The sequence below is a fragment of the Cygnus atratus genome, chromosome 3 (assembly GCF_013377495.2).
Source record: "Cygnus atratus isolate AKBS03 ecotype Queensland, Australia chromosome 3, CAtr_DNAZoo_HiC_assembly, whole genome shotgun sequence".
Classification (NCBI taxonomy): domain Eukaryota; kingdom Metazoa; phylum Chordata; class Aves; order Anseriformes; family Anatidae; genus Cygnus; species Cygnus atratus.
The window spans coordinates 86,874,596-86,900,195 of record NC_066364.1 but is presented as its reverse complement, the minus strand read 5'-3'; the positions used below and the strand labels follow the sequence as shown (position 1 = coordinate 86,900,195).

The window sequence follows — 25,600 nt, the reverse complement described above, 5'->3', positions numbered from 1 at the left end:
CAACCAAAGAAAAGACATTCTTACCCATATCATGAAACGCCTTCAGTGCCTCACTGGTGTCCAACACTCGTAAAATGAACCAGAGCAGCGGTTCAGACAATTGACACGTGGCAAGAGAACCCTAGAAGAAAAAGTTATGAAATACACAGTTTCATACAGAACTCATATGATATGAAATACGCTTGGCTACTCTTAGTCTCCCCTTTTAGTAGGCAAAAATCCCAGAGAAGAAATCCACCACAGATGAACTTTCTACCACAAACTAGCAATATCACACTCCAGAAGGTTCACTCCTGCAAAGGAGAAATCTTTGCGATATGGAAAAGACTAAACTACCAGGTATGCAGTTATACAGAAATAAGAATATTGGACATTTAAAATACCCACTAATACGAACACAATAAATGCGTTTCCCACTTAAACACAACGGAACAGTCATCTTCAAAAGCCTTTAGCCAGGAATGTTTACAGGAATGTCAAAATGTCCTTAAAGAAACTCTTTCTCTCCCCCTCCACCATGATCAATGGATGAAGCCTTCTTACCTTCTGCATCGCAGTGACATGAGGTTGGAAGAAGTCAAAATTTCTTTTACATAGCAACAGGTAACCTATAATTATCTTAAAGTACTTCAAAATAAGGGAAACCTACCTGTCTTCCCATGTACCCACAAGCCATGTAAGTAAGAATTGGCTGAAGCATCACTTGCACCGTTGTTGCTTTTTTACTAAGTGTTGTCAGGATAGTGAACAACCCATCTCCAACTGATATCGCATCTAAGCCACCATGAAAGTTTTCATGTTTAGTAAGATGTAAGCCACTCGCACCTTTGTGAAAACAGAAACAGTTCAAAGTTTAGAAGCTGAGACCTAAAATACTATTACAGCACAGAGGAGACCTTAAAGACATTTAAATTTCATTTCAGTTAAACATTCACAGTGATTTTCAAAACAACAAATAGACTAGTTTTCATGATCATATAAATTACTATTAGCGTTCCTAGACCACCTAATATATGTATTTCTATTGGAAATACCTCTCCTTGAACTTTCCTTCTCAATGTTACAGTTCAGGATTTATTCAGCAGTATTGACTACACATTGCTGAAAAGGAGGAAGGAAAGCAGTAGAATAGTCTTCCCAAAGAGAGATTACCTCTGTAAATATAACTGTCTCACAAAGCATATGACATCAATCTGGAAGAGCTTTTAAAAGTGGTTTTAGACTGGAGTTGGGGGAATGGATTTCATTTCCCTGCCATTTACAGGAACTGGAATTATACTAACAGATAATAACATTGAGAATGTGTTTAAGTGATCTTTGCAACGTGCCTTAGAGAAACATTTTGGCAAGAGAATTGACAGCTATAGTACTTTAATCACTTATAAGTTGTCAAGAAAGAAAATACTGGTATGCACTGGAAGCATGGACACAGACAGAAAAGTCTGCTAAGACTCAGACTCTGCAGGGTCTAGAGAATTTAAAATAAATGACAGAGGTGAAGCCAGCTAAGGGGTTGTGAAGATTTTGAAGCAAGGAGAGGGTAGAATAGGATGGGAATACTGTAACTTGTGTGATTTTCATAGTCTGTCAATGACAAAGCATGAAACCCTAATGAAATGAATAGACAAGTCAGTCACAAAAGGTAAACGAACAGATGTTTTAACTTCATGCAACAAGTGAATTACTCGAGGCTATTGTGGTTCCTGACCAACTGGCTTGCCAGGCGCAGTAAATCAACATTATTAGCTGAAATTTTGACACCAGAGGCACCACACATTTGCTGAAGTCTTCCAGTTTATCTTCCCTGGGTAGCTAGCATTCTGCACTAGTCATTACACGTTTAAATAATAAATGCTGATAACTGATTTTTGGATCATCTATAACATTGGCAGCAGACTTGGAAAAATGTTTTGTTCAAAGAAATTGTCTGGAGAGACCTCAATGCAGTTTTTCATGAAGGAACTAAAATCACAAAGAGCTTTGTTATATCTTCCCAAAATACACACACACACACTAGTTGCAACAACCTATATCAAAGGACCTTGGGGGAAACAATCCATTGAAGGGATCAGCTGGCCCAGCACCCAGAATTCTATGAAAAACATATTGAAACAACACTATCTTTCCAAATTTTAAAAGTACAAAACATTTGCTGGACACAAATTTAGAAAGTCGTGGTTTAGAAAGACATCAAAGTTGTGGATAGTATTTGAATTTCCCCCCTGCAAAAACTCAGAACAACCAACAATTCCCAGAACTACTTTCAGTATTCACAGCATATTTGTGACATGACACCAACTATCCAGAGTGAAGGATAAGATGTTCTGGAATTAATTTCAGGAAGGTTCCAGCAATGCGATTCAGGCTTGTAAAATGCAGCCTGCTGTTTAATTTGACTACTGGAGATTAATACTTTTTTCTCTGTTGCTCTTATGTCAGATCACTGGTCTGGCATTCACACATTTTCATCCAAAGACTATGTTGCTTTCAGATAATAGCTTTGGTTAAATAGTTTCATACTTGCTTAAAAGAGACCAGCTTAGAAAATACAGAGATACCTTCTTTGAAATAAGAGAAACAATACAGAATACAAAATTTTACAACTATTGTCTCTGAAATGGAGTGCAAGATCTTTGCTTATCCATCTTCAAAATATTTTTCCACTTTTGCACATGTAGTACCATTCTTTTGGTATCTTATCCAGTGGTTTGATTTGTGCAAATAAGCCCCCCAAAAATCATTTTGGTTACAAAATACCTACCAATAATCATTGCCATAGCGCTGCTGTTACACTGGCCAAGGGCAGACAAAATCTGGCTCATAATTTGTTGGTTGGCTAACACCAAGTCTGCCACATACGCAGTTGATCCTTGAACATTAGGATTGCTTCCATTGCCATCTTTGCCTCCTGAAACCTTTTCTTCATCAGACACACTGTCTGTAGTACTGCTTGCTACTGGCACACGGGCACTATATTCTCGGTTACTTGAAAGTGGCAGTTGAACTAAAATGTTCACCAGCTTTAACAAATCAAACATAAGTTGGTCTCTCGTCATTTCTCCACAGACTGCTTTGGCATCACCTGGACGGATAATATTGGCAAAAAGTCCTCCAAAACATGCTCGAGCACCCACAGAGCTGTCTGAGCCACTGCGAGACATCACTTTGTCTGAACATGTGATGTAATGATGCACAAGGAACGTTATAGACTCAATTACTGCAGAAATAGTGCTAACTGACACAACTTCAAAGTTCTGTTCCAGGGTAAATTCCAAGAGTTTCACTTGTGCATCCAAGGGCCCCTGGCCTGTCTGGAAAGCACCCCTGAAAGAAAAAAAATATAAAGAAAGATATTTCATTATTCAACATCAACAAGTTAAACAGTTTCATATTTTTGTTTGCCTACGTTTTAAGAATCGAAAAAGCACACTAGACATTCAACAAATTAAAAATGAAGCCATTTTCAGAACTGCACTTGAAGCATCAACTGATCTTTCACATAGGTCAAGCATTCTTAACTTTTTTTATATACCAGTCATTACACAGCCTGTGGAACCTCTTCAAGATGTCACTTGCTTGAAACCACTAAAGATGAAAGCCTCCTTTGAAAAAGTCTTTTTTTTTTTTTAATTGACTGGTTAATTGTGCGGGTACAGATTTGCAATACATTCCTATTCAGTTTTTGTGGGTGAAAAGTTTCATGTACTTGCATGGAAACTTCACAGGAAGAAGTCATATAATACTAAAACCATTAAGAATTATTTCCTGTCCTTTTCTTCCCCATGGTAAAGAAAAGAATGGTCAGTTTTTAGTTATCCAAACGGTAACTACAAGTAAAACCGTGAGAAGACACTCCAACTGTCACAGTTAGGTGCTTGTAGGTTGATTAATAAAGGGATCTCTCTTTATTTTCCCAACTGTTTTTAAATATTTAGTGGTAGACTACAAAATAAGTCTTCTGAATCAGTGTATTTAAAATAAAGCTGCTAATTCTTTAAATGCGGTTGGGTTACTAACTTCTAAAATACTTCTCTGTATCTTTTGACATTGATCAATCCTACTGTAACTTTTAACATTAAATACAAAACATTTTCTATAAACTGCCCTGAAGAAAATATTTGCCATTTAATTAGTTCTAACAGTAAAACATATTTTCTTTACGATCAATCTTATACATGGTACATGCAGATATGGTGCAATTCAATAACTGCCTGAGGTCTCAGAAATAATCATCTAAACCCTTTTTTGGTGCTTTTATTTCATTTTTTGACTTTTGAGTCCCACCTTTGGTTTGCCTCAAAAAGCCCTAATGCATTCCAAAAGCTACTATTTCAGAGGGATCATCAGCTTATTTCAAGTAGATTATGGTACACAGGCATGCATTTTAAGATTCACTTTGAATTAATGATTTTATTGTATTATCATATTTCTTGTCTAAGTAATAGGTCATTAATGTAACCCGGTGAACACCACCCATCCAATTCAAATTACTGCAGTAAAATTTCTTAGAGAAGGCTGAAACAGTTTTCTGTATGATTAAAGGATAGATAACACCAAAGTGCCACCTACTGGGAAGCCAGAAGCAGAAGAAGCTCTTCCCTAATTATATGAAGCTTTTGTCTGGGGATATGCAGAACATCAACAAAATCAATGATAATTCCTAACGCGCTTCAGACCACACAATTGCAACATAACCAGTGTATTGCCATATACAAAACTGTCCTGTGCTCATTGACCAAGCTTTGAAGAAGCAGAGCTGTTAAAGACAAGCCAGAAGCTCTTCTCTCCTTCCTGGCCAGTTGCACTGCTCTACACTAGTGGGGAGATGAGACATCAATAGGCTCCAGGAAGAGAGTAGGACAAAGGAGGTTTCCCACTGTGAGGAAGAGGAAACGAGAAAAGAAAGGCAGTGCTAACTTCCCCAGTGTTACGCCACCAACAACCTCATCTGGCATGAAAATGGCCAGCCTAAGGATCTGTTCCTACCTACAGCAATGTCATTTTGCTTAAGAAATATCCCCAAGTAAACACCAAGATAAAGAGAGAGAGAGAGAGAGAGAGAGAGAGAGAGAGAGAGAGAGGGAGAGAAGTACTTTTACCAGCAATAAGCAGGTCAAAAAATCTTCCACCTGTGGAAGAAATAAACTGAAACAGAGGAAAGAGGCAAGAGAACTTCAATTCAGAGCCAAAGGTAGTTCCACTTCCTAAATTCAGAAGCTAGTAAAAGTAAAATAGTGATATGCCCTTAAAAGAGCTCAGAGAGAAATGACTTCCCTAGATGAACACCCTGTGTAAATCCAGCTTCAGGTATTTACAAAATCCACACAGAGGGAGCAGCAAGATACTGGGGTTGTTCTCCATTAGCAGAGATTGAGATAATGTTTGAAATGCTGTAATTGTTTCAAAACTGGTATGTAAATCCTCTCATGCTGGCTGGAGTTTTGAGCAACCTGGTCTAGTGGAAGGTGTCCTGGCCCATGGCAGGTGGGTTGGAATTAGGTGACCTTTAAGGTCCCTTCCAACCTAAACCATTTTATGAACCTATGATTATAAAAGCCATTCATGTTATTTTCACAATCTGAGAATAATTTGCTTAGCTTTTCATTAATTCAGGCCTCTCAGGATACTTTTTCTTTTTAATGGGTAAGCTCATCAACAGCACTTTTATTCTAGGGATTACTGTAACAGGAAAAAAGGCCTACATCTTAGCTCTAGATGTTATAAAACTCCAACCAACTGCTTATTGCTTTCATTCACTGTCCCTCACTTAAGGACAACTGTGTGTGGATTCCAGGTGAGCTCTTCCACATTCCAGAAACTGCCTAGATGCACCGGTAATGCTGCAAAGATCTCCATCCAGATATAACTTGCCAGTATGACAAGGGGCAATGTACACATTTCACTTGTGATTCACACTCACACAGATTTTAAAGACAAGGAGTGTATAAGAACAAACAAAAAGTTAAGATTTACCTTTCTGTTGAAAGTATATGTATTAATTTCAATAAAAATTCACTGAACATCTGAGGACAAGTTGAAGAAAGGTGCACTTGTAATCGAGTAAGAAATTCTTGCATAGCTTGCGTAGCTGTTGGCCCAACCTAGAGGAAAAAGCATTTTAATAAGTATATATAAAACTGAAAATGTCTTCAAGAACATTTATTCCTAGCAGGAAAAACATTTTCTAAGAACAAAAGAGTATTACGTATTGCTTCATGAAAAATTTTACGGAGTTTTCACAAGAGAACTATTCTGTATCAATTTATACTATGCGGTTTTCTACTATTATCCATGAGTAAAAAGCAAATAATTCCGTTCTTTGCCTAAAACTCGTTAAGCATCTTGAGATTTTATCTTTTCAGCAATGCAAACTATGCTTCAAACAGAATATATCGCTGTGCTAATGTGAATAGATTTTCACAAACTATACGTTTACATATATGTGCTTTAAACTGGTAGTCCTGCACAATGTTTAAATTCTGGAACAGCCTGGAAAAGACTGGAAATTCTAATTGTTTTCTGTCTCCTAAACTGGTTTTGGGACTACTGTCAAATATTACATACAAATAAGTTAACTTGGGCTTTTTTTGCCACCATTCACAAATATCTCAAAGACTGTGAAGAGGAGAAAACCATTAGTTGAAATTAGAGAAGAAACAGTAGAAACCACATTAATTCAGAAAACAGGCATAAAATAGAGCCATGAGAGGTTTTTTTTTTTTTTTTTTTTTTTTTAAATCTGGAATTTAAACTGGAATTTAAATTCTGGATATTTAAAGTTAACCTTGTTTTCTTCATCCCTATCCAACATGATTTCAGTAAGCTAACTTATTGTTAGCTTATATATAAGCTAACTCTTGTCATTTTTCCACACATACTACTAAAAATCCTAACATGGAACACGTTCACATAGCATTCTCTCCCTGTAGCAAGTGTCCATATAGTTGTAAAAAAGAAAGATTACTAATCATACTGGATTACCGATATGAATTTCCCTACTGTTGTTTGTAAGAACCAACTAAGGCTATAAAAAAAAAAACAAAAGCAAGCCAAGAATAATACATTTTGAATAACATATTTATGTCAAGTGTATTCAAAACCTACTATGAAGAGTTATTCTGTTATTTTATTTGGTGATTACCTGTGGACTGTGTTGATTTGTTCCATGAGGATTAGTGCCGGAAAGAAATTTCACTAACACATGAATGAGGTTTGGATCTGACACCAACAGTTGGGCAGTACTTTCCTGAGCTCCAATGGCACTGCTTGGACCAGCTTAAAAATAAAAGCTGGAAAATTAAATCTCTCATCTTAAACATTAGGTGTAAATCCAACATTTATACTGTATATCCATTATACTTACTGCATTATGCACAAATATTCACAGTAGAATCAGCTAACAGAAATTGGTTGCTCAGGACTACCATTTTGAGTGAAGAGTTTTTAATTAGAAAAATAAAGTTACAGTTATAACTACCCCCAAAATATTCCATTAGTATCTAAAGTTGCCAAAGCAAAATTCCCAAAAGCAGTTTTATTTTGTAGGAAAAATATTTACAGATATTTTGACTTTTTTTTTTTCTTTGCTAGTCTACCACTTTAATAAGGCTTAAGTGCGTTTCTTAGTTCGACATGCAGAGACCACATGTTCTATTATCCTGTAAACAATCAAGGTATTGTTGTCTGTGGCACATTCAGAGACTTCTCATCATGGACTAACACTGCAGGATAAGGGTTTTGAGGACCAAACGTAGAATTAAAATATACTCTTCAATGATCAAACAAATAAGCTTTATTAAATGTGCAGCCTTATTCAGTAGTGATATATAAAATCAACTCAAAATACAACTTGAAAAAAAGCACAGCTAACTACTGAACAAAAAGACTTGCTCTTATAATGTTATACCTATCTAAATGAAACTCCAGGTTATTACATGCTGAAGATGTGATCTCTTTCTGACTATCACCATCCCTGGGGGTGTTGACAGAAAGGTTGGACCTGATGCTTAGGGACATGGTTTAGTGGGTGACATTGGTAGTAGGGGGATGGTTGGGCCAGATGAGCTTGAAGGTCTCTTCCAACATTAATGATTCAATGACTCTATATGTGAAAGAAAGACAAACAAGAGAAAATGGTGCTCTGATACAGAGTTTGTCTGGTCATTCTATTAATCAGTCCTCAGTATTCACCGTAACTTCCTTATATTAAACAATAAAATACCAACTAGGAGAGAAACATTTCAGTCAAAATGAGATTTAAACCCTGACTACTTCCATCTCAGCTGAAAAGTTTCCAGAGCAATTAAATAAAAATAGCATTGGAAAGAGACTTGCTATTAGAAGAAATCCCTACGGGAAGATGGAAGAAGTAGAAAACAAAGATAATTCATAGTAAGTTTTCCCCTTATCAAATGCCAATTTATTCTCAAATTGCAGACAAATTTCTTCCTTTAGATGAATGCAGAAAAGTAATGCTGAAAGTATTTCTTGTGCAGCTACACAAATAATTTCTCATTGGATTTATCAGTATTAGTCTTAGAATAAGTACGTATGGCTCTGACTGATGGAATGGCAATAGCTGGAATTGAATAAAAGCAATAAAGCACACCAAAGCATTACAGTTCCAGTGTACTGTAGACAATAAGCCTGCTCTAGTTTACATTAGACAGTGCAAAAAATGGAAAAGCTAAGTCTTGTTTGGGTGAGGGAGAAATGTGCAAATAAATAAATAAATAAAAGCTATGTGCATAATTTCACTGGTTCCCTGAAAGAAAAACTGAACTTTTCAGAATCACAGAGAAGAATTCCATTGCAGGATGTGCCTTGGAAACACCAGCCTGGGTAAACTGATCAAGTTCATTTTCCCCACCACCTGAAGCTTCACCCCATAACATTTACTGAAGTAAAATACTCAAAACACTAATTTTCCTCATAAGAAAACTAGGTATGTAGGTTGCCAGTGGGATTTTTTGGTTGGTTGGCTTTTGGGGGCATTTCTGAGTCTGCAATAGTTCACCTTAAAAATGAAAATGCCACTCAGGTCACTAAAGACACTAACTTGCTAAGGCCATACCTCTTACATGTATGCTTGTTTTCTGTAACTTTTCATTGTTTCAATGTAACTGCACCACTGAAACAGCCTCAAAGATTAGTTTGAAGCAAGATTTCATTTTATTATTTCCAAAACTACCACATATCCAAATTTATTTTGAGGTAAGTGTGCAAAAACTCCCCAAGTGTTTATTTTACTTGAAGAAGTAACATACTTTTGTGCTTTACTGCACTGTTAAATGGTACCTTCAGAGAATCACCTATGAAGTCCACAACCAGTGCAACAAGCAACACACTTATTCTGTGTTTTTTTTTTCCCTGTTTGTTTTTAAATACTAGAACTTCTCCAGAATTGACAGTCCACTTCATATCTTAAATCATTACAGAGCTATAGAGGACACAAGAGAAGTTCTACTCAAAAGAATGCTGACGTCACTTACATTTCATCAGTCTCAGGAACAACATGTCTTTAAACTACTCTCTCTAAATTGTTTGCTTACACTAAAATAAATAAATAAAACAACCCCAAAACCCATCTCTTCTGGCAAACACATTTTTGAGAACTGTAAGTTGCTGGGAACTCCTGCAAGGCACTGTCTTTAATGGTTTAAGAGACTGATTATTGCTAAGCCCTGTTTTCAGTTAAAGCACATGGAAACCAAAGTCATTGATAGGAGAATGCTCTGATGGATCCCACCCTCAGTTGTCACAAAGTGGACAGAGTATTTCTTTTCTTAAATATCATAACTCAGTGCCATCAAGATAGAATATTATTTTGAATTACTAGCTACTGAGGAATCCTGGCACAGAAGTTATCTGATGTGTGCTGAAACTTACCTAGCTTCTGGCTCTATAGGTAAGTACAGGAAAAGGAGGCAGTTGGGGCTCAAATCTTATAAACACCAAAATCCACAACCACATTCACACCTGTGTTCAATCACAGCAGTCGCTTCTTAGCAGCTTTTTATTCAGATCATCTCTTACTGATCTCAGGCAGTTGCCTAAAAAGCTCCCACATATGCACAGCTGCCTATCTATCAGTGTCAGAACACAGACATTGTCTCGTACCACATGGAAGAGGTTCACATACAACCAGTGGTGTACACAGCAAAATTTTTGGAAATTGATAGCTTACAGTTACAATCACGGTGTTGACAATACACATGCATGACAGGCACTGTTATTCTACAAATCAGGCCACATCCTGTTCTCAAATACAAAGACTGTGAATATCAACAAAGTCTTTTCCATTAATCTACCCTCAGCACCACCATTTCACCTAGTAGCAAAAGTTTCAGCATATTTTCATGAGACTGATCTCTAAATAACATCACAGAAAAAGGACAGAGAGTGAAACTTGTAGAAAAAAAATGCACCCCTAAGACAATGGTTTCAAATGGTGTTTAAGCATTTAAAGCCTTGTGGAGCTAAGCTTTAAAAAGCTTTTAAAAGCATTTTTAGAAAAGCATTTAAAGCTTTGTGAAGCAGCTTTGTGGAAAACTGTTGCAAGTAGTTGTGTCACCAGAGAATGGCAAATTGTTTCAGAAAAGTATGATCTTCAGATGACTCTGGGTTTCTTTCTTCTATAATTATTGCCTTTAGTCATATGCTTGGCATGAAACCAGAATGTAAAAGAGCTCTGATTTGGCCTAATATGAAGGTTTTCAGAGATTCCAGTCTCCAAGTTCTTAATTCTTGGTATCTTCCTTAGCCTTGAGGACAAGGCCACAAACACATTCCTCATGACAGCTGTCGTATGATAGTAAGCCATTAAGAAGCTTAAATTCTTCATTCAAAAATAACATCCTTTAATTTCTACCTGACTTGTGGCAATATCTCATCCACAATGGGAGATTATTTCTACTGTGTTATGGAGCAATATGGAGAACGCAAGATAATCTATTGTGCATAGGGAAGTGAAATGAAATAGATGGATTTCTTTCTGAATAGATCTGGCTTTTATGGGCTTATCTTCAGGTAGCTTAACATAAGCCGTGACTCGAGTCTGCATATTTATGAAAAAATTCCTACTGCATCAGAGAAACAAACACTTCTCACACTACCTTAATCCTCACCCTCTGCTACCTCTACCCATAATACAAAGCTACTTCCCAAGGATCTTAAGCTAGGCCTAAAAATCCTTTTTAGAGGACACTGCAAACTTAATTGTAATAGCCTTTTCTTTTACCACTAGGGTTTCATTTTTCATGGTACAAGCAGTCTATGGAGCCATCTTGATAAACTCTTGATTAACTCTTTGAGGAAGAGCCAGCCAAAGTACTTCTGTGACAAAGGGAAAATTCTGGTAATCTTTCAGATGGAAATCAACACTCATTTGCACATTGTAAGAACAAATAACAAAAAATCCCACAACTTACCATTAAGCTGCATATTTGTCATGAGAGTTAGGCTATGAAGCACAAGGCACCATGTCCGGAGTAAGGTGTTAGGATACCATGCCAGAACTGACAGGAAGCTAGTTACTGAAGCTGTCAACAAAAACATGTTTTACTAAGCATTAATTATCAGGGTATTAAAACAAATTTCTCATTTTGACTGCTATAGTTTTGTTTGCTCTATTTACTTTGTTCTGACAACTACTGTTCCAAGCAATTAGGAAAAGAAGCTTACACCAGCACTTCACAGCAACTGGCCCACAGAACTTTCTACAGTGCCAAACCCTGCCACCTCAGAAAAAATGATGTAAAGAAATATTGTATTTCAAAGGTCTTCACAGAACTCAACAGGTTCATTATAGTAGGCCTTAACGTTTTAGACCCTCACCACAAGATACCACAGTTGTTTTTTTTTACACTATATAAAATACTTTATATAAAAAAATAGACATCTTTTTGACAGGTCAGTAGACTGATGTCAAAAAGTAAAACGGCATCTCCATGCCTACCCCTAATATCAGATATTAATCTGATAGTAATAATAAACAGTTCATAGGATGGTGTACCAGGAAAAGAAATTTGTCAGAAAAGTGCATACAGGTGCACAGTTCACCTTAGACTAAGACATGTCTTAAAGAGTCTTCTGGAGAGTAACGATGAATTAAGAAGCACAACCTTTACAATTTAATTTATGAGGAGATTACTCGAATTCAAGGAACCATCTCTCAGTTGTGTATTAGCTACATGTTTTTCATGTCAAGAAGATAACGAGACCAGGAATTCTTTAATAAGAACACAGAAATCATTCCGTCACTGATCTTGACAAGAATACCAATAGGCAATAATCTCACACCTCCTGAAAATGCATTTCCCCTATTTCATGTATTTTTACCTTGATTCAAGGAAATTACAGGTATTCGATTAGCATTATAAAGGAAAATATCAGCGCCACTATCTTTACTTCCCGAGGAGCTGGAATTCAGGCTTAATGTGAGCCATAACTGTAAGAGGGATTCAAGCTGCAAAAAGGAAAAAAAAAATCAGACCAAATTCAAGTGTTTTTCCAGAACTGCAGAGCAAAAAAAATTTCATTTAAAAAGTCTTATCTACATTTTCAACTGTTTCTGTTCCACTGATAACACAAATACACACTCCACTACTTGATCTAAAGATTCTGATAAATAACATATTCAAGTAAAAACCATCATAACTAGCAACTTATTTTGCTATGTTTTTGTTATGGACTTTCAAAACACAGTGAAGTTTCTCTTAAAAAAACAAAGTTGTACACACTGCTCAAAAATCTGTGTATTTTTTATTATCTGGAAAACCTTTCTACTGAAATACTGGTTGCACGTAAGCTTTTGGGATGTCTCAATTTAGGCAAGTGACATTTAAAAGTCAACTGAAATTATTCAAAAGGTACTCACAGAAGCCAATTTAACTATTGGGAAATCTTCTTTACTATCAGGGAGACACAAATGCTTACTCTGAGTAACTCCCTTGAGGAAACTAACTACTTGGATATTCTGGGGAAACATCAAGGTCCTTTACCTCACAAACTGCATTTTGGATAGGGTATGTAAAGAACGATTGAGGGATGCAGTCAGCCATCCAATTAAAATATAAACAGGTAGGTAGGTACCTGAGCACTTACATACAACATACTGCGTTCCCTTGTGTATTATCAAGAACAGCATTAAATCAATGACTTCTCAGAAAGCACACATCTCATTTTAACATTTAGAATCACAGGATGATTCAGGTCAGAAGGGACCTCTAGAGGTTATGCAGTACAATATTGTGTTCAGGGAAGGGCCAACTAAAGACATCAGACTGATTTGCATGAGGGCTTATCCAGATGGATTTTGAAAACCTCCATAAATGGCAACTGCACACTTAGTGACATTCTTCACTAACAATAAGGTAATCGCCGTCCTTTAGCGAACCTACTAACTTGTTTTTAAATATGGAAAATGTACTCCTACTTTTCTACTCTAACAAAAAAGTCCCTAATTGTTAAAAGCCTTCAGCAGCTATCTATGACATTATTAGTACTGCTGTCCAGGACAACTTCATTAGCAATAAAGCACATAACCTAGCAGGTTAGTTGCATTCTAAGTAATAAGAAATATAGGAAAACAAGTTTCAAATTCAGAGAGAAATATTATCAAAACATTTAAAAGTTCATACTTCTATACCTGAACATGGTGGACTTGTAGCATGGAAAAGAGTTTGTTGAAGCATGCACTCAGCATCGGTATAGATGACAACTGTACAATCAACTGGGCATTTTGGTTAGCAGTATGCAATCCCCTTAGCAACGAATCATCTGTTCCGCTAGGAGACTGGGTTACTAAAACAAGCAAACAAAAACAATAACATCAATAAATAAATAAATAAAACAAAGTACGCACCCACAATTATTTTGGGCAAGTCGATGAATGAAATTTCATGCTTATCTCCTCATATTTTATACTTAAGGGAAATACACTTATTTTATAATTTACAAGAACATCTTCCACGTGGTGTTCATGTGAGTTGGACTGTTGACTACCCTATTATGAAAGCCATACTTCAATGTCAGACATCATCTTCACAAAAACTGTTTGAAAAGTAAGCCCAAAGAAACATATTTTAACAGTTTTTGCTAAACGTGTGTTTTGTAAGTCTCCTGGCAACACTTAATCAGCATCATGGGTGTTTTGACAACGTAAGTTTACTGCATAGTCAAGTTCAAAATACTTGAAAAGTACTGAAAGCATTTTCACTTCCATCACTGAATAGATGAAACAAGTACAAAGCAGCTTACATTTCACAAAGAATAAAGCTTCACAAAAATAGGAAACAATGTTTACTTGCACCTGGCTCAGAAAATGAAGCATTTTTTCCACTATACTATTATGCACTGTAAAATGAATCCTGCCTATCTGACCAATTTCAGAAAATATCTTAAATAACGTATCCACATAATTTAGAAGTCCAAACAAAGAAATATTTCTGAAGCTCAGCCTAAGAAGAAAATTAAAGTGAAATACAATTTTTTCTAAGCTGCTAAGTGACTGCAGAAAATAAACAGTACAAATTTCAAATGGTTATCGTATGAAGAGAATTATTTGACAACATATAGTTACATGTAGGAGATGTGTTTGTTAATGCTTGCAGAATGGAATCAGCCTCCAGGGTGGACATCATTTTCAGCATCAACTCAGCCTGCTGTTCAAGTCCAACTTCTAGACGTGCATCTAAAGCTACACAAGGCAATGAACAGAGTAAAACTGAATTATATCAAAGACATGCACAGCTAGTGAGTCTAATATCCTGTGCAAGCAATACAGATGCACAGTCCAGCTAAACTGAAAAAAAAATCTCAGTATCACTGATAGGAAGATTCACTTTGACCTATGATGCAAGCAGAACATAGAAACTTACACTCTGAACTGAGCATAAGATTCTTATGAACATGCAGTATATAATCAATAAAATCACAATTTTCTCATGAAACATATATATTTCCCCTCACAGTCATCTTAATATCACACACAACTAAATCTACATGTTTAAGCCTATATTTTTCTGAAAAGTAATTGTTCTCAAACAAGAACCAAAAAAAAGTGTGGCATGGATTTATTCCATCAGGTAGCCAACTATACAAAATATCAGCCAACTAGAAAGAGCTTCCAAAATTTGTAAGCACCTAGAATACAAGAATAATTTTCAACTGACCATAAGGGCGTGTTCAAACGTTTTAGAAAATAAGATTCTCTGCTGTATTTTAAATGAAAACCTCACATAATATTTTCTCAGTTATCACAGAAAAACTGTGTCATATAGGAAATTTAATTCTTTTAGGCTGAAGTGTGGCACACAGTATCACAGAACAGACACCTCAAACAGTTCATTGCTCACCTTGAGAGACTGATACGCTCACAGTTTGTGATCCATTTTTCTCTGTAGTTACTGGTGGTTTTGCAACTGGAATTCCTACGCCTCCAATGTAAGGATTGTAATTGTAGGTACCATAATCAGCACCCCAGTAATCATACCACGTACTGCTTATAGGCTTAAAAAACAAACAAAACAAGAAAACATCAGCAACTTTTTAGACTGCCCAAGTACAGAAATATTTTTTTAATTAATGCAAACATAGTAGTTACAAAAAAAAAACAAAAAAACAGAATATTGGATGCAATAACTTTAAAAAATTTTATTTCTTGTTACAGTACAAACTACTGTATCCTTAGTGATTGTAAAAATCCAGCAATTTATTTAGCTGTCTCAAAGATTGAGAAAAACAGTTTGAAAATGTTATCAGAATTTACTCACATATTTGTACAATCCTGTGATACTCTGCTTCCGAATTCACGCAGATATTTTGAGATGTAATTTATCAAGACAGAATACAAGTATAATAGTACTATTAAACTACCTTGAGGCCTCAGTGAGGCTCAGACATTATTTACACTGGGTTCTGTAAAATAAAGACTTGAACAATCTCTACTCGAGTGTCATAATTAAAGACACTAAAAAAGCACATGGATCACAAGAAAAAATAGTAAAATAAGAGTGTGTGTGAAAGCATGTTGTATATGCATCTTTTTAATGTGAAGATCCTGTATCAATTACCAGTTCACAGAAACAAGAAAGCAGAAACAGATTTTAAGAAATATTAAGAATGAAGAAGAGTTTTTCTGGCTGTATTCTGAAGAGCAATTGGGCAATAAGATCATGAATATACCCATGGATGAAGTGAACTGGGGAATAATGCCAAATTCCATTATAGCACAATAAAGGAGGGAGACAAAAAAAAAAAAAAAAAGAGTGGGTGGAATAATTTCGTTGGGTGAGATTTGAAGGAAAAAAAATCTTTAAGCGAGAGCTAATCAGTGCAAGGACACAACAGGATATAGAAAAAAGTAAGAAAATGTAGTACTGTCTGATCACGTGGAAAGAAAAACAATTTAGAAAAACCTTCATCCTCATTTGAATTAAGGTCAATACTGAGGGAGTAGGAAAACCCCAAATGAGAATTTCATCCTATTCAACACAGAGAAAAGGCTCAACATATTATTATGAAATTATGATTAAACTCAGAACATGCTGTTTATATGGATATCTTCATGGAAGATATTGTGTGGTAAACAGAGATATGAATACACCTGAGATGTGAACACAATCCTTACATTCTTTCCTATCACTCTAATATTAAGCCTTTATAAAAAGGTGAGAACAGGTCTGAGGGATCAAATATCATAATTGAAGAAGAGAAAGATTTTCTCAAGAGAGAAAGATTTTTACTATTTCACATGTAAGGGCTACCCTGAAAACTCACGTGCATCATACCTTGAAAACTTTGGCTGCAAGGGGATCTTTTTCCAAATCTATATCCAGAGGATCAATATCGACTTCCATCAGGTCTTGCAGTAATTCAAGGTCAATGTCTTTATCTTTTTCCAAAGATGATAGAGGTGGAGCACCTTTGAATGATTAAAATGGTTTTAATACTACCAAGTACCAATTACGAAACAGGGATATATCATATACTTTATGGGCAACGCTAAGGCTTTTAATAATCTCAGCTCTTAGTGGAAAAATTTAATGCATACATCAAACCTGCCTTTTCTTAAATAAACAGAACAACAACCACTTTTTACTGATCACAGATATTAGTTGAAGAACTGCTCATATTTTGCCTTTGTTTTCAGAAATTAATTATTTCATCAAAAATTATTTATTAATATTTTGACAGATAAGTAACAGCAAAGTTTTTTTAAAAAAACAAAAACAACAAAAAAACCTTTTCAGTATGCATATATACTTCAAGATTACAGACTAATGTACCTGTGATGTCATGTGTCAAAGGTTCATCTATCGTTTCCACTAACTGAACTGTGGATTGCTGAAGAGAGTCATCAGAATCCCCAGCTGAAGCTCCAGCATCTTCTCCCAAAGCACCTTCTTCCATAGCTTCAGCTGCTATAGGTGCCAACAGCTCTCCTATACATGACATTAACCAGACAACTCAATTTCAAACTCCATTCCCATTACAAATTAACATCCCTGCATATAGGCCAACTATCTGTTTTTCTTCATCTAACTGAATTCTCCAAGAGCTAATTCTTGAAAAGTGAGTAGTTCTGGATAATTCTCAAATAATTGGGGTCACACACACATACGCATATACAATGTATACACACACACGCTTTACTTTTCAGTGCAGAAGTCGTTTATTCAGGATTGACTGATAATCAAAAGATTTTAAACTCTATTTATTACAATCTCATCTCAATTTTCTTGTGAATCATATTTTTTTTCCTCACTATCTTAAGAGTCAGCAGATTCTAACAAAATAATAAAAAAAACAAAACAATGAAGAAAATCAGTTTTCAATGTAAGCTACATACTGAAGAATATGAACTTAAAACAAACCTGCTAGAATATCCTGCAGCATGCACGTCAGAGAATACTGAGCCCATGCTCCTCCCCAAGAGATGTCTCCCCTGTTAAAGTCAGTTCCAACGAGAAGCAGCAACAATCTTTCCAACTGAGTTTCATTTACAATCTCACATAAATGAATTGTTGGTCTTGTAGCATTTGCAATTCTAGCAAGAACCTATAAAAATATGAAAATATAATTACATCAATTCTCCTCCATATCCCAAGAATGAAGCAATCAAAATCAAGACAAAATTTTCAACTATCCCTACAACTACACTCCAACTGATACAGCACCAGTCTTCCTGCCAAATGATGAACTCAGGGACCACAATTCATCCATGAAATTCACCTCTCCACTTTATTACTTGAGATTTTCACTGTCGATCAGTGAAAGTGGCCATCATTTCTAGCTCAGAGTAAAACACTGTAATCCTGATTCTCCCACACTGTGTAGCTCAACAACTTTTTTTTTTTTAAAGAAAGAAGTCTGAAAAATTGATCTCAGCACTGTTTCTGTAGCAATGTAAAGCTACAAAAATATCTCTAAATAACCTTAAAAATGCCTTGCTCAATCTTCAAAGATTGAGCAATTTTGGAATGAAAAATGGAATTGGAGTACTACTTCATTGCTCAAGTGCCGAGAGGTGAGTCAAACATATTTAAAAAGGTTCCATATTAAGGTCATGGATCATCTACAAATACTCATATCTGCATGAAAACAGTTCTGAAGAGCACGCTAAATAGCACAATAAAATCTTCTTTATAAAGGAAAATCCTATACACTGAGCCTTTAGAAAATCCACAATACTAAAAACACAAACAACAACAATAAAGCTCAAAATTTCTTGGACATAATACATCCAAAAAAAAAGTCTGTGCCCAAAGTAAATCAGGCAGTAGCTGCCTTGTCATGGAGTCCACATTCACAACTAATGTATTAAGTTCAGAGTGCTGTAATAAACCAGGCAAAGTTGCCTGGCAGTCAGAAATAACTACAAATTAAGATCATTTTCACTTTAAAAATAAGCAGCATTTATCTAATTTCAGATACAAGTTTCAAGAATCTTCTTGGTAAAGGTTATGGTCAAAAATATAGTAGTTTATAAGAGTACTGAACAGGGTTATAAGAAATAACTCTCCAAATTGATGACAGAGCTGAGTGGAATTATTAAGTCCTTTCAACGTTGTTCCTTCCTTTGGTGCAACACCTTTGCAGTTGTAGTGCATTTGGACAATTCTGAAGCCTGGCACTTGCAGTACTAAGGAGTAAACACACAGCTCCTAGTATGTTAGGCACAGCTCCTGCTCTGGGAAAAGGGAACCTCCAATCACACTTAAAAAACAAAGTAGTAATTATACTGCTACAGGATTGAACTGGATATAGAATGTGACATTTAACTGACCTCAACTTTTTCTTACTTATTACAACCTACTTTTTGTTAGGTCATGAATAAATCGGAGTTCAGCCTCTGTAACTGCATGAGGTAAGAAAGAATTGTCTGCACAGACCTCCCATTTCACAGCAGGAGGCCAACATGTTCACCAAGACTCTTGTCTATAGGAGGCAATATCTGGGTTTGCTAAAAAGATAAAAAAAGGAGTTTTCCATTCCACATTAACAGCTCCTATGGACAAATGGTGGAAAGCAGACTTGACTTTTGGTTATTTGACCAACATCATCCTCACGTTACATTCAAAAAAGATCAAGAAAAAGTTCATATTTCTTCACCTTGGAATTGTGATCCAAAGTCAGTTGCCTTTTAGCTGTAAGATTCTAGGCCAAGTCCCAGAACCACCTTTTTTTTTTTTTTTTTTAAGGTTTCTTTAGCTTTTTCAGTAGGAAATTTACCCTGTGATAACCATACTCCATCTCCTAAAAGATAGCAGGAGGTAAGTTACAGATGTAATTCTTAAAACCAGCCAGGATTTTTTTCTTGAGGCTGAAGAGGATTAAAAGAAAAAAAGCAACCCCCGAAGTGTATGCAGAAAATGCTCACAATTACAAAATTTTTGCTTTCATTTTCTCTTGAAAAATGTGTTTGCAGTAGTCAAATCAGCCTTCTGAATACCAAAATCTGAATAATTGACTCATGTTAGTGGAAACTTACACAATAGAGAAGATGTAGACAGTAGAAAGAGCAATATGAGCAAACACTGCTCAAATCCCCTCTCCAGATGGGAGAAGAATTGAAGGTAACTGGAGGGCTGCATGTTTCAAAAAGCAATGCACAAGAAATCTAGCTCACAGACCATGTTTAATTTCTCTGAATTCGCAAAAAAGAAAGATTTTGCATACTGCTACCTAAAAGCTGAGATCCATAAATAAAGATAGAAAGACCACTGGTCTGGACAGATATTCTGTCATAGTTACTATTGATAATCCAGTAAGAAAGAAAAGATTTTTTGCCAAGACCTGACTAATTGCATTTGTTTTTCAGAAGGAAAAAAAAAAAGAAAGGTGCTATGTAAGCACATCCAACTAGCAAGACATAACACAAAACTTTTATATACTTATGTCAACCCCGATCTAGGATTATAAAATCCCAGAAAATCGTTGGAAAGCATCAAGAAACAAGCAGGAAACAAACGTAGTACACAAGAAGCTTCACTTAAAGATCCCCATCATTCACAGTACACTTTAAAAACAACACTAATTTCCTTAATGGAAGCTACAATAAAGATTTTTCGGCATCCTTCAGAAATTACACATTTCTACAGCTGAAGTCAAGGTTGCAAGCGTGTTCTTACAGACAACGTCATGCAAAATCATTATAAATAAGCAGAAAGAATTGCCCCCAAACTGTATAGAAAAACTCCCACAACTATCAATGAAACAAACAACTGCTATAGAGACTCAGAATCCTGAATTCAGGCTAAAGGAAAATACTTTCAACTGACTAATGGAGTGCTAACAAGATGGTCATGTGCTTGCTGCTTATTCATGTTTAACACCATGAAGATAAGTAATAGTTTTCATTTCCATAATTTTTTTAAACAAATAAATCAGATATTTTTACTAGGTTGGAATGTTAGAACTTTACAAATGTACTTACACGAAAATTTTTTTTTTAAAAGTTAGTCTTTCTAGGCCATTTTGAAGCCATCATTTTGTAAATTACACAAAAAGTGACAGATCAGGAAAAACTACCTCACCACAAGTTACTAGAAATTTCACTGCTACAGCTGATTTTTTTTTTTTACCAGCAAGCAAGCAAAAAAGAAGTGACAGAAATGTGGCTTCCACTGTAACTTTAGAATGATATTCCATGTTCTGTTTACCTTACAAACAAACAGAAGTAAATCTGCATGACAAGTAAAATCCATTGACAGGAGAAAGAGTGCCAGCTTCTGCACTACAGAAATACAACGTTCGTGTGCCAGTGTAAAGGGAAGTGGTTCAATTTCTGGAGTTTCTTTTGTTGTTGATACTTCAGTATCTAAAGTAGAACGAGGCCATTCTGCAGTCCGACGTAAACGTATTAAATCCTTGAAGTGCTGTAGAAATTAAATTTGAAACAGCAGTTACACATTTTAAGACTAAGCTCTGGATCTTCTCCCAGCAAAAATCTGAGGCAGCAATAACAGTAAAGGGGAGTCTAAGAGTATATGTGAATCTGGTATGGAATTAAGGTTTTACTGGCAGAAATTTGTTTTGGCAGAATGTTGTCTCAGGTAACAGAGCAATAACCAGGTTATTCAGTTCCACACAAGTGCCAATTAAGCCTTTATGTTTGCCATAAAACATATCAAGAACATGTATTTTAGAAATCCCTTTCTTGTTTCCACACCTGCATATAAAACTACTGTTAGCATGAAGTGAATGGCAGACAGAAAATAGTTAATATGGAAATTTACCCCTACAAGAATGCTGACTTTCAGTTCTTCACATTAGATAAATCATTGGCTATTTTTATAATTTTTAATAGTTGCAAGATACAAAGCATCCAACAAACACCACAAATCAAATTAATCCAATACCTGATCAGGGCTTTAAACTACAACCTATGTGACCGAGTGTCTATAAATTCAGTGGAGGAAAGAAGGTGCTTTTATTAATTTTAGCGCCCACCCAGGGCACTCCAGCAGTTCACTGTTATCAGCTACAAATGCAGTGTAAAATTAGATAATGCAAAGGTCGCTTACAGTCTCACTTAAGTACTAGATACTGAAATAGACCAGAGAAAAAACTATTTACCAAGACAAAGGCTTCAGCTTTCTCCAAAATGCAGTAAATGTTTTAGGTTACTCACACCATGTCATAACTGGAAGTGATTAGTAGGCAAAATAGTAAAAAAATGCATGAAATGCCAACTATCCAGCGTACAGTAATACCGTAACTAGATGTTAAGAAATTTCAAGGGGAAACTCTTTAGTTCAACATGCATTTTTGGATGCAACAGGGTTGCTATGAAGTGAAACTTAAATAGCTAGACAGCATATTTCAGCCAGTGAGTCATTAAAAGATGTCTCAATGGGGCCACTGCTGGAGCAGAGCTGTTGAAATAGCCCCGCCCCATATAACCTGCTGGAATAAAGCAGAAGATAGAACAGGAAAGAACAGCTCATGACAAGCAGAGTTGGTGAAAACTTAAGGCTTTATTTTTATACTAGTGCTTAAATTTCTAGGTTGCTTTTTCACAGTTACTGGAAATTTTTGTAAGATTTTTCTTCAGAATGCCTTTAAGGCCTGCTATTCCATTATGTCATTCCACAGTCCTACTCTCAGTCATTCAAACAGACATTAGTACTTCTGGAACTACACAGGAAATATTTAAAGAGAGAGTTAATTTTGGTAGCTAGAAAGATTTGCACTTTTTTGTATTCCTTGATATGTCCGTGCTGCCATCTCCAGAGATCCCTGAATTTCTGCATCTCATCTCATGTTCGAAATAGTTCTTTACTATGATACCACTCTCAGTAAGTCTGGAGCTTACTGCAATATGCCAGAATCTACATGATAAATACTTTTGGGAAGCTCAGAAAACATTCTCAAAAGTTGTATTTCTTAATCTGGGGAGTCACTCAGATGGCAGGATTATTTTCTCCTTACTCAACCAGGACAGCATCTGGAAGAGCACCACGTATAAGAGTTAGCCGTATAAAATATTAATTTACATTTCTATTGGTATACATTATCTAAAGTTTAAAGATAGGACTAGCATTCCCAAAGCTGCAGGATTACTGGTCATTTTGGCTATGACCACCTAAAAAAAAAGAAAAAAAACACCCTGTGGAAGGGTAAATATTTTTCCCAAGGCAAGAAATTTCCACATGGCTGCTGTATTCAGCCTCAAAATATCCTTGATAGCAGCCATGATGAAACACTTTCTAAAAGTAAGGTCAACATAGGACAAAAATGACTTTGCAGGAACGGATCTTTTCACACATAGGACAGGAAGTCAATTACAGTTTCAGAGCATCATACCTTTGAAGTAGCCTGCTTTAGTTTTGCCTGTTCTACTAAAAGTTTGTATGATGATCCTTTGTTGCTTTGTATTTTCTCTTTTTCCATCTGTTCCACCAAAGCCTTCTGCTTTGCTTTTAATAAGTTAAGTTGCTAAAAGAAAATGTTAATAGGAAAAAATGAAAATTTAAGCAATAAGATGTTAAAAGGATCAGTATTTTCATATGATAGTAATCTTCAGTTCAAACTGTAACTTGAGCCTTTTAAAGATACTTTATACACATCTTTAACTGAGACACCTTTAAGGGCCACTAGCAGACACAGAACAGATGAAGTTTAAGAAAAAACTAATTTTAAAGGAGCTCAAGACATACATGCCCAGGGTCATAAAACCAGCATGGTTGCATTTAGAAATGAAATTGCTGTCTCTTAAGAATTGCCAACTGTTAAATCACAGCTTAGGAGCTTGCACTCTGATGTACCCAGACCTACCTAAAAAGTAAATTATATTTATTATCCAATATGGGTCCCAGAACGCAACAGTACATTTCAACATTTGTTCTTTCACCAGATGCCATGCTCCACAGTTTGAGACAAATATCAAAAAAGATAGGCAGCCTTTAGCTCCAGAATCAGACTATGCAAAAGCAAGGCTGAATGAGTCCCAATGCCAAAGCTGTTCTCTCAGAAAATGAGACAAGCTATACAGAATTTTCTGTGAAAATAGCCACTACCGTGCCAGAAGTCACCTGTTTATGATGCACAAGCTGTTTTCTAATCTTTCGGGAATACAGTCTATCCAGGCTACTGTTGCCTTTAGTAGATCTGCTCAGACTCTGAGTGTGAAGGCTATTATTTATAAAACTCCACTGGTTTCCTAATGGAAAAAAAAAAGAAAAAAAAGATAGTAATCAGTATTGTTAAAACTCATTTAACTCTAGAGAAGAGCATTTATATGGCAAGGGTTGGCATCTCTATACAATTTATTAAAGAAACAAGCCAAATAAAATTCTTAGTGAAATGCAACTCTACTTACAGATGGTGATATTTCTGTGTAATTTTACAATGTTTACTTTTGTTATTTTTAAAACATAAGGAGATAAGAAAGACTGTCCTAACTAAAAATGCCTGAACAGCTTTAGTAACACAAAACCTTTCCAGTTTTGATTCTTAGAAAAGTTGCTCAAATAAAATAATAGCTATCTCACTCAAAAAATAAAACCACTACTAAAAAAACCTATGCATTTAAAAGGTACATATACCACAACAAACACCAGAACAGGTAACAAAGTCATACTACTGCAATTCCTCACAATACAAATATGGTTTCAACATGGTATACTCTCAACTGCCTGGTACAGGAGTCACAGAACAATATACAGACATTTCACAAAATCAAATCAAATTTGTAATCATCCTTTAAAAAAAGAGAGACATATTTCTAAGGAAAAAAGCAGGTGAAGAAGCAAACAACAGTGTAAATACAACAATCACAATATTTGCTTTAAAAATCTCATTTTTTAAATGAGCTCAAAATATATTTTAAGTATTTGAACAGCTCCAAAACAGTCACAGAAACAAGCTTTGACATTTAATTAAAAATAATATTGCCTACCTGTCAAAAAACGTTCCCTCTCTTTTCCATTCAAAGGTTTCTTGGCTGTGGCTGCTTCATCTTCAACAGTAGCTACATAATCCAGTAGTCTGGACACCAGCATTACAACCCAGCTGATCATGGGAATATCTAACACTCCTTAAAAAGAAATAGATTTGAGTGCCTTAATAAAGTTTGGAAGCCATAAGAACATAAAAAATAAAATAAAAAATCACGACAGGAATTACACGGCACACATTTCACTAGGTCACAAAGATGCCTTTTTTAAAACAAGGATAAGACTCTGAGCACTCATAAATATGACAAGAAATCAAACATTTGGTGTAGCGTTGAGGCACAAAAGCAAATATCACAGTTCTTTTAGGCTGATCAAGTCAGAAGTAAAAAGCTTCACCTCTACTGTTACAGGTACAAATCAAGTGGCATTTAAAAAGAAGAATAAAATTATATGCCTGAATTTCCTAAATATCAAATGCAGAATGACAGCTGCTTGCATAAAAGCACATAAATTAGATGTGACTTAATCCATAGCATGAAATTCCTCCCATCACCCAAGGCTCCAACAAGCCTCGCACTCAAATAGCTTCATTATTACTCCTTTATAGTGTATTTTCATGTAGCCATTCAAATTTCAGGAAAGCCAAGATAGAGTTCAGATTAGATGAGCCATGCTGGTGGCACTAATAGCTAGTTACT

At 35.7% G+C, this 25,600-nt stretch overlaps 1 protein-coding gene across 2 annotated transcripts in view; it reads right to left on the bottom strand.

Annotated features, from left to right (window-relative positions):
* Positions 1-25,600, bottom strand: part of BIRC6 (baculoviral IAP repeat containing 6) — a 178,099-nt gene that overhangs the window by 84,613 nt on the left and 67,886 nt on the right. For both annotated transcript variants that reach the window (XM_035564936.2, XM_050709359.1), the window contains exons 32-48: positions 24,905-25,042; positions 24,039-24,166; positions 23,311-23,442; positions 21,165-21,380; positions 17,877-18,060; positions 17,289-17,444; positions 16,791-16,924; positions 15,357-15,510; positions 14,582-14,698; positions 13,649-13,803; positions 12,340-12,466; positions 11,430-11,540; positions 7,142-7,275; positions 5,974-6,101; positions 2,762-3,324; positions 650-825; positions 25-121 (exon numbers count right to left, since the gene is read on the bottom strand). In XM_035564936.2, the coding sequence (XP_035420829.1) occupies positions 25-121; positions 650-825; positions 2,762-3,324; positions 5,974-6,101; positions 7,142-7,275; positions 11,430-11,540; positions 12,340-12,466; positions 13,649-13,803; positions 14,582-14,698; positions 15,357-15,510; positions 16,791-16,924; positions 17,289-17,444; positions 17,877-18,060; positions 21,165-21,380; positions 23,311-23,442; positions 24,039-24,166; positions 24,905-25,042 (2,850 nt within the window). The remainder of the gene's footprint in view (positions 1-24; positions 122-649; positions 826-2,761; positions 3,325-5,973; positions 6,102-7,141; positions 7,276-11,429; positions 11,541-12,339; positions 12,467-13,648; positions 13,804-14,581; positions 14,699-15,356; positions 15,511-16,790; positions 16,925-17,288; positions 17,445-17,876; positions 18,061-21,164; positions 21,381-23,310; positions 23,443-24,038; positions 24,167-24,904; positions 25,043-25,600) is intronic.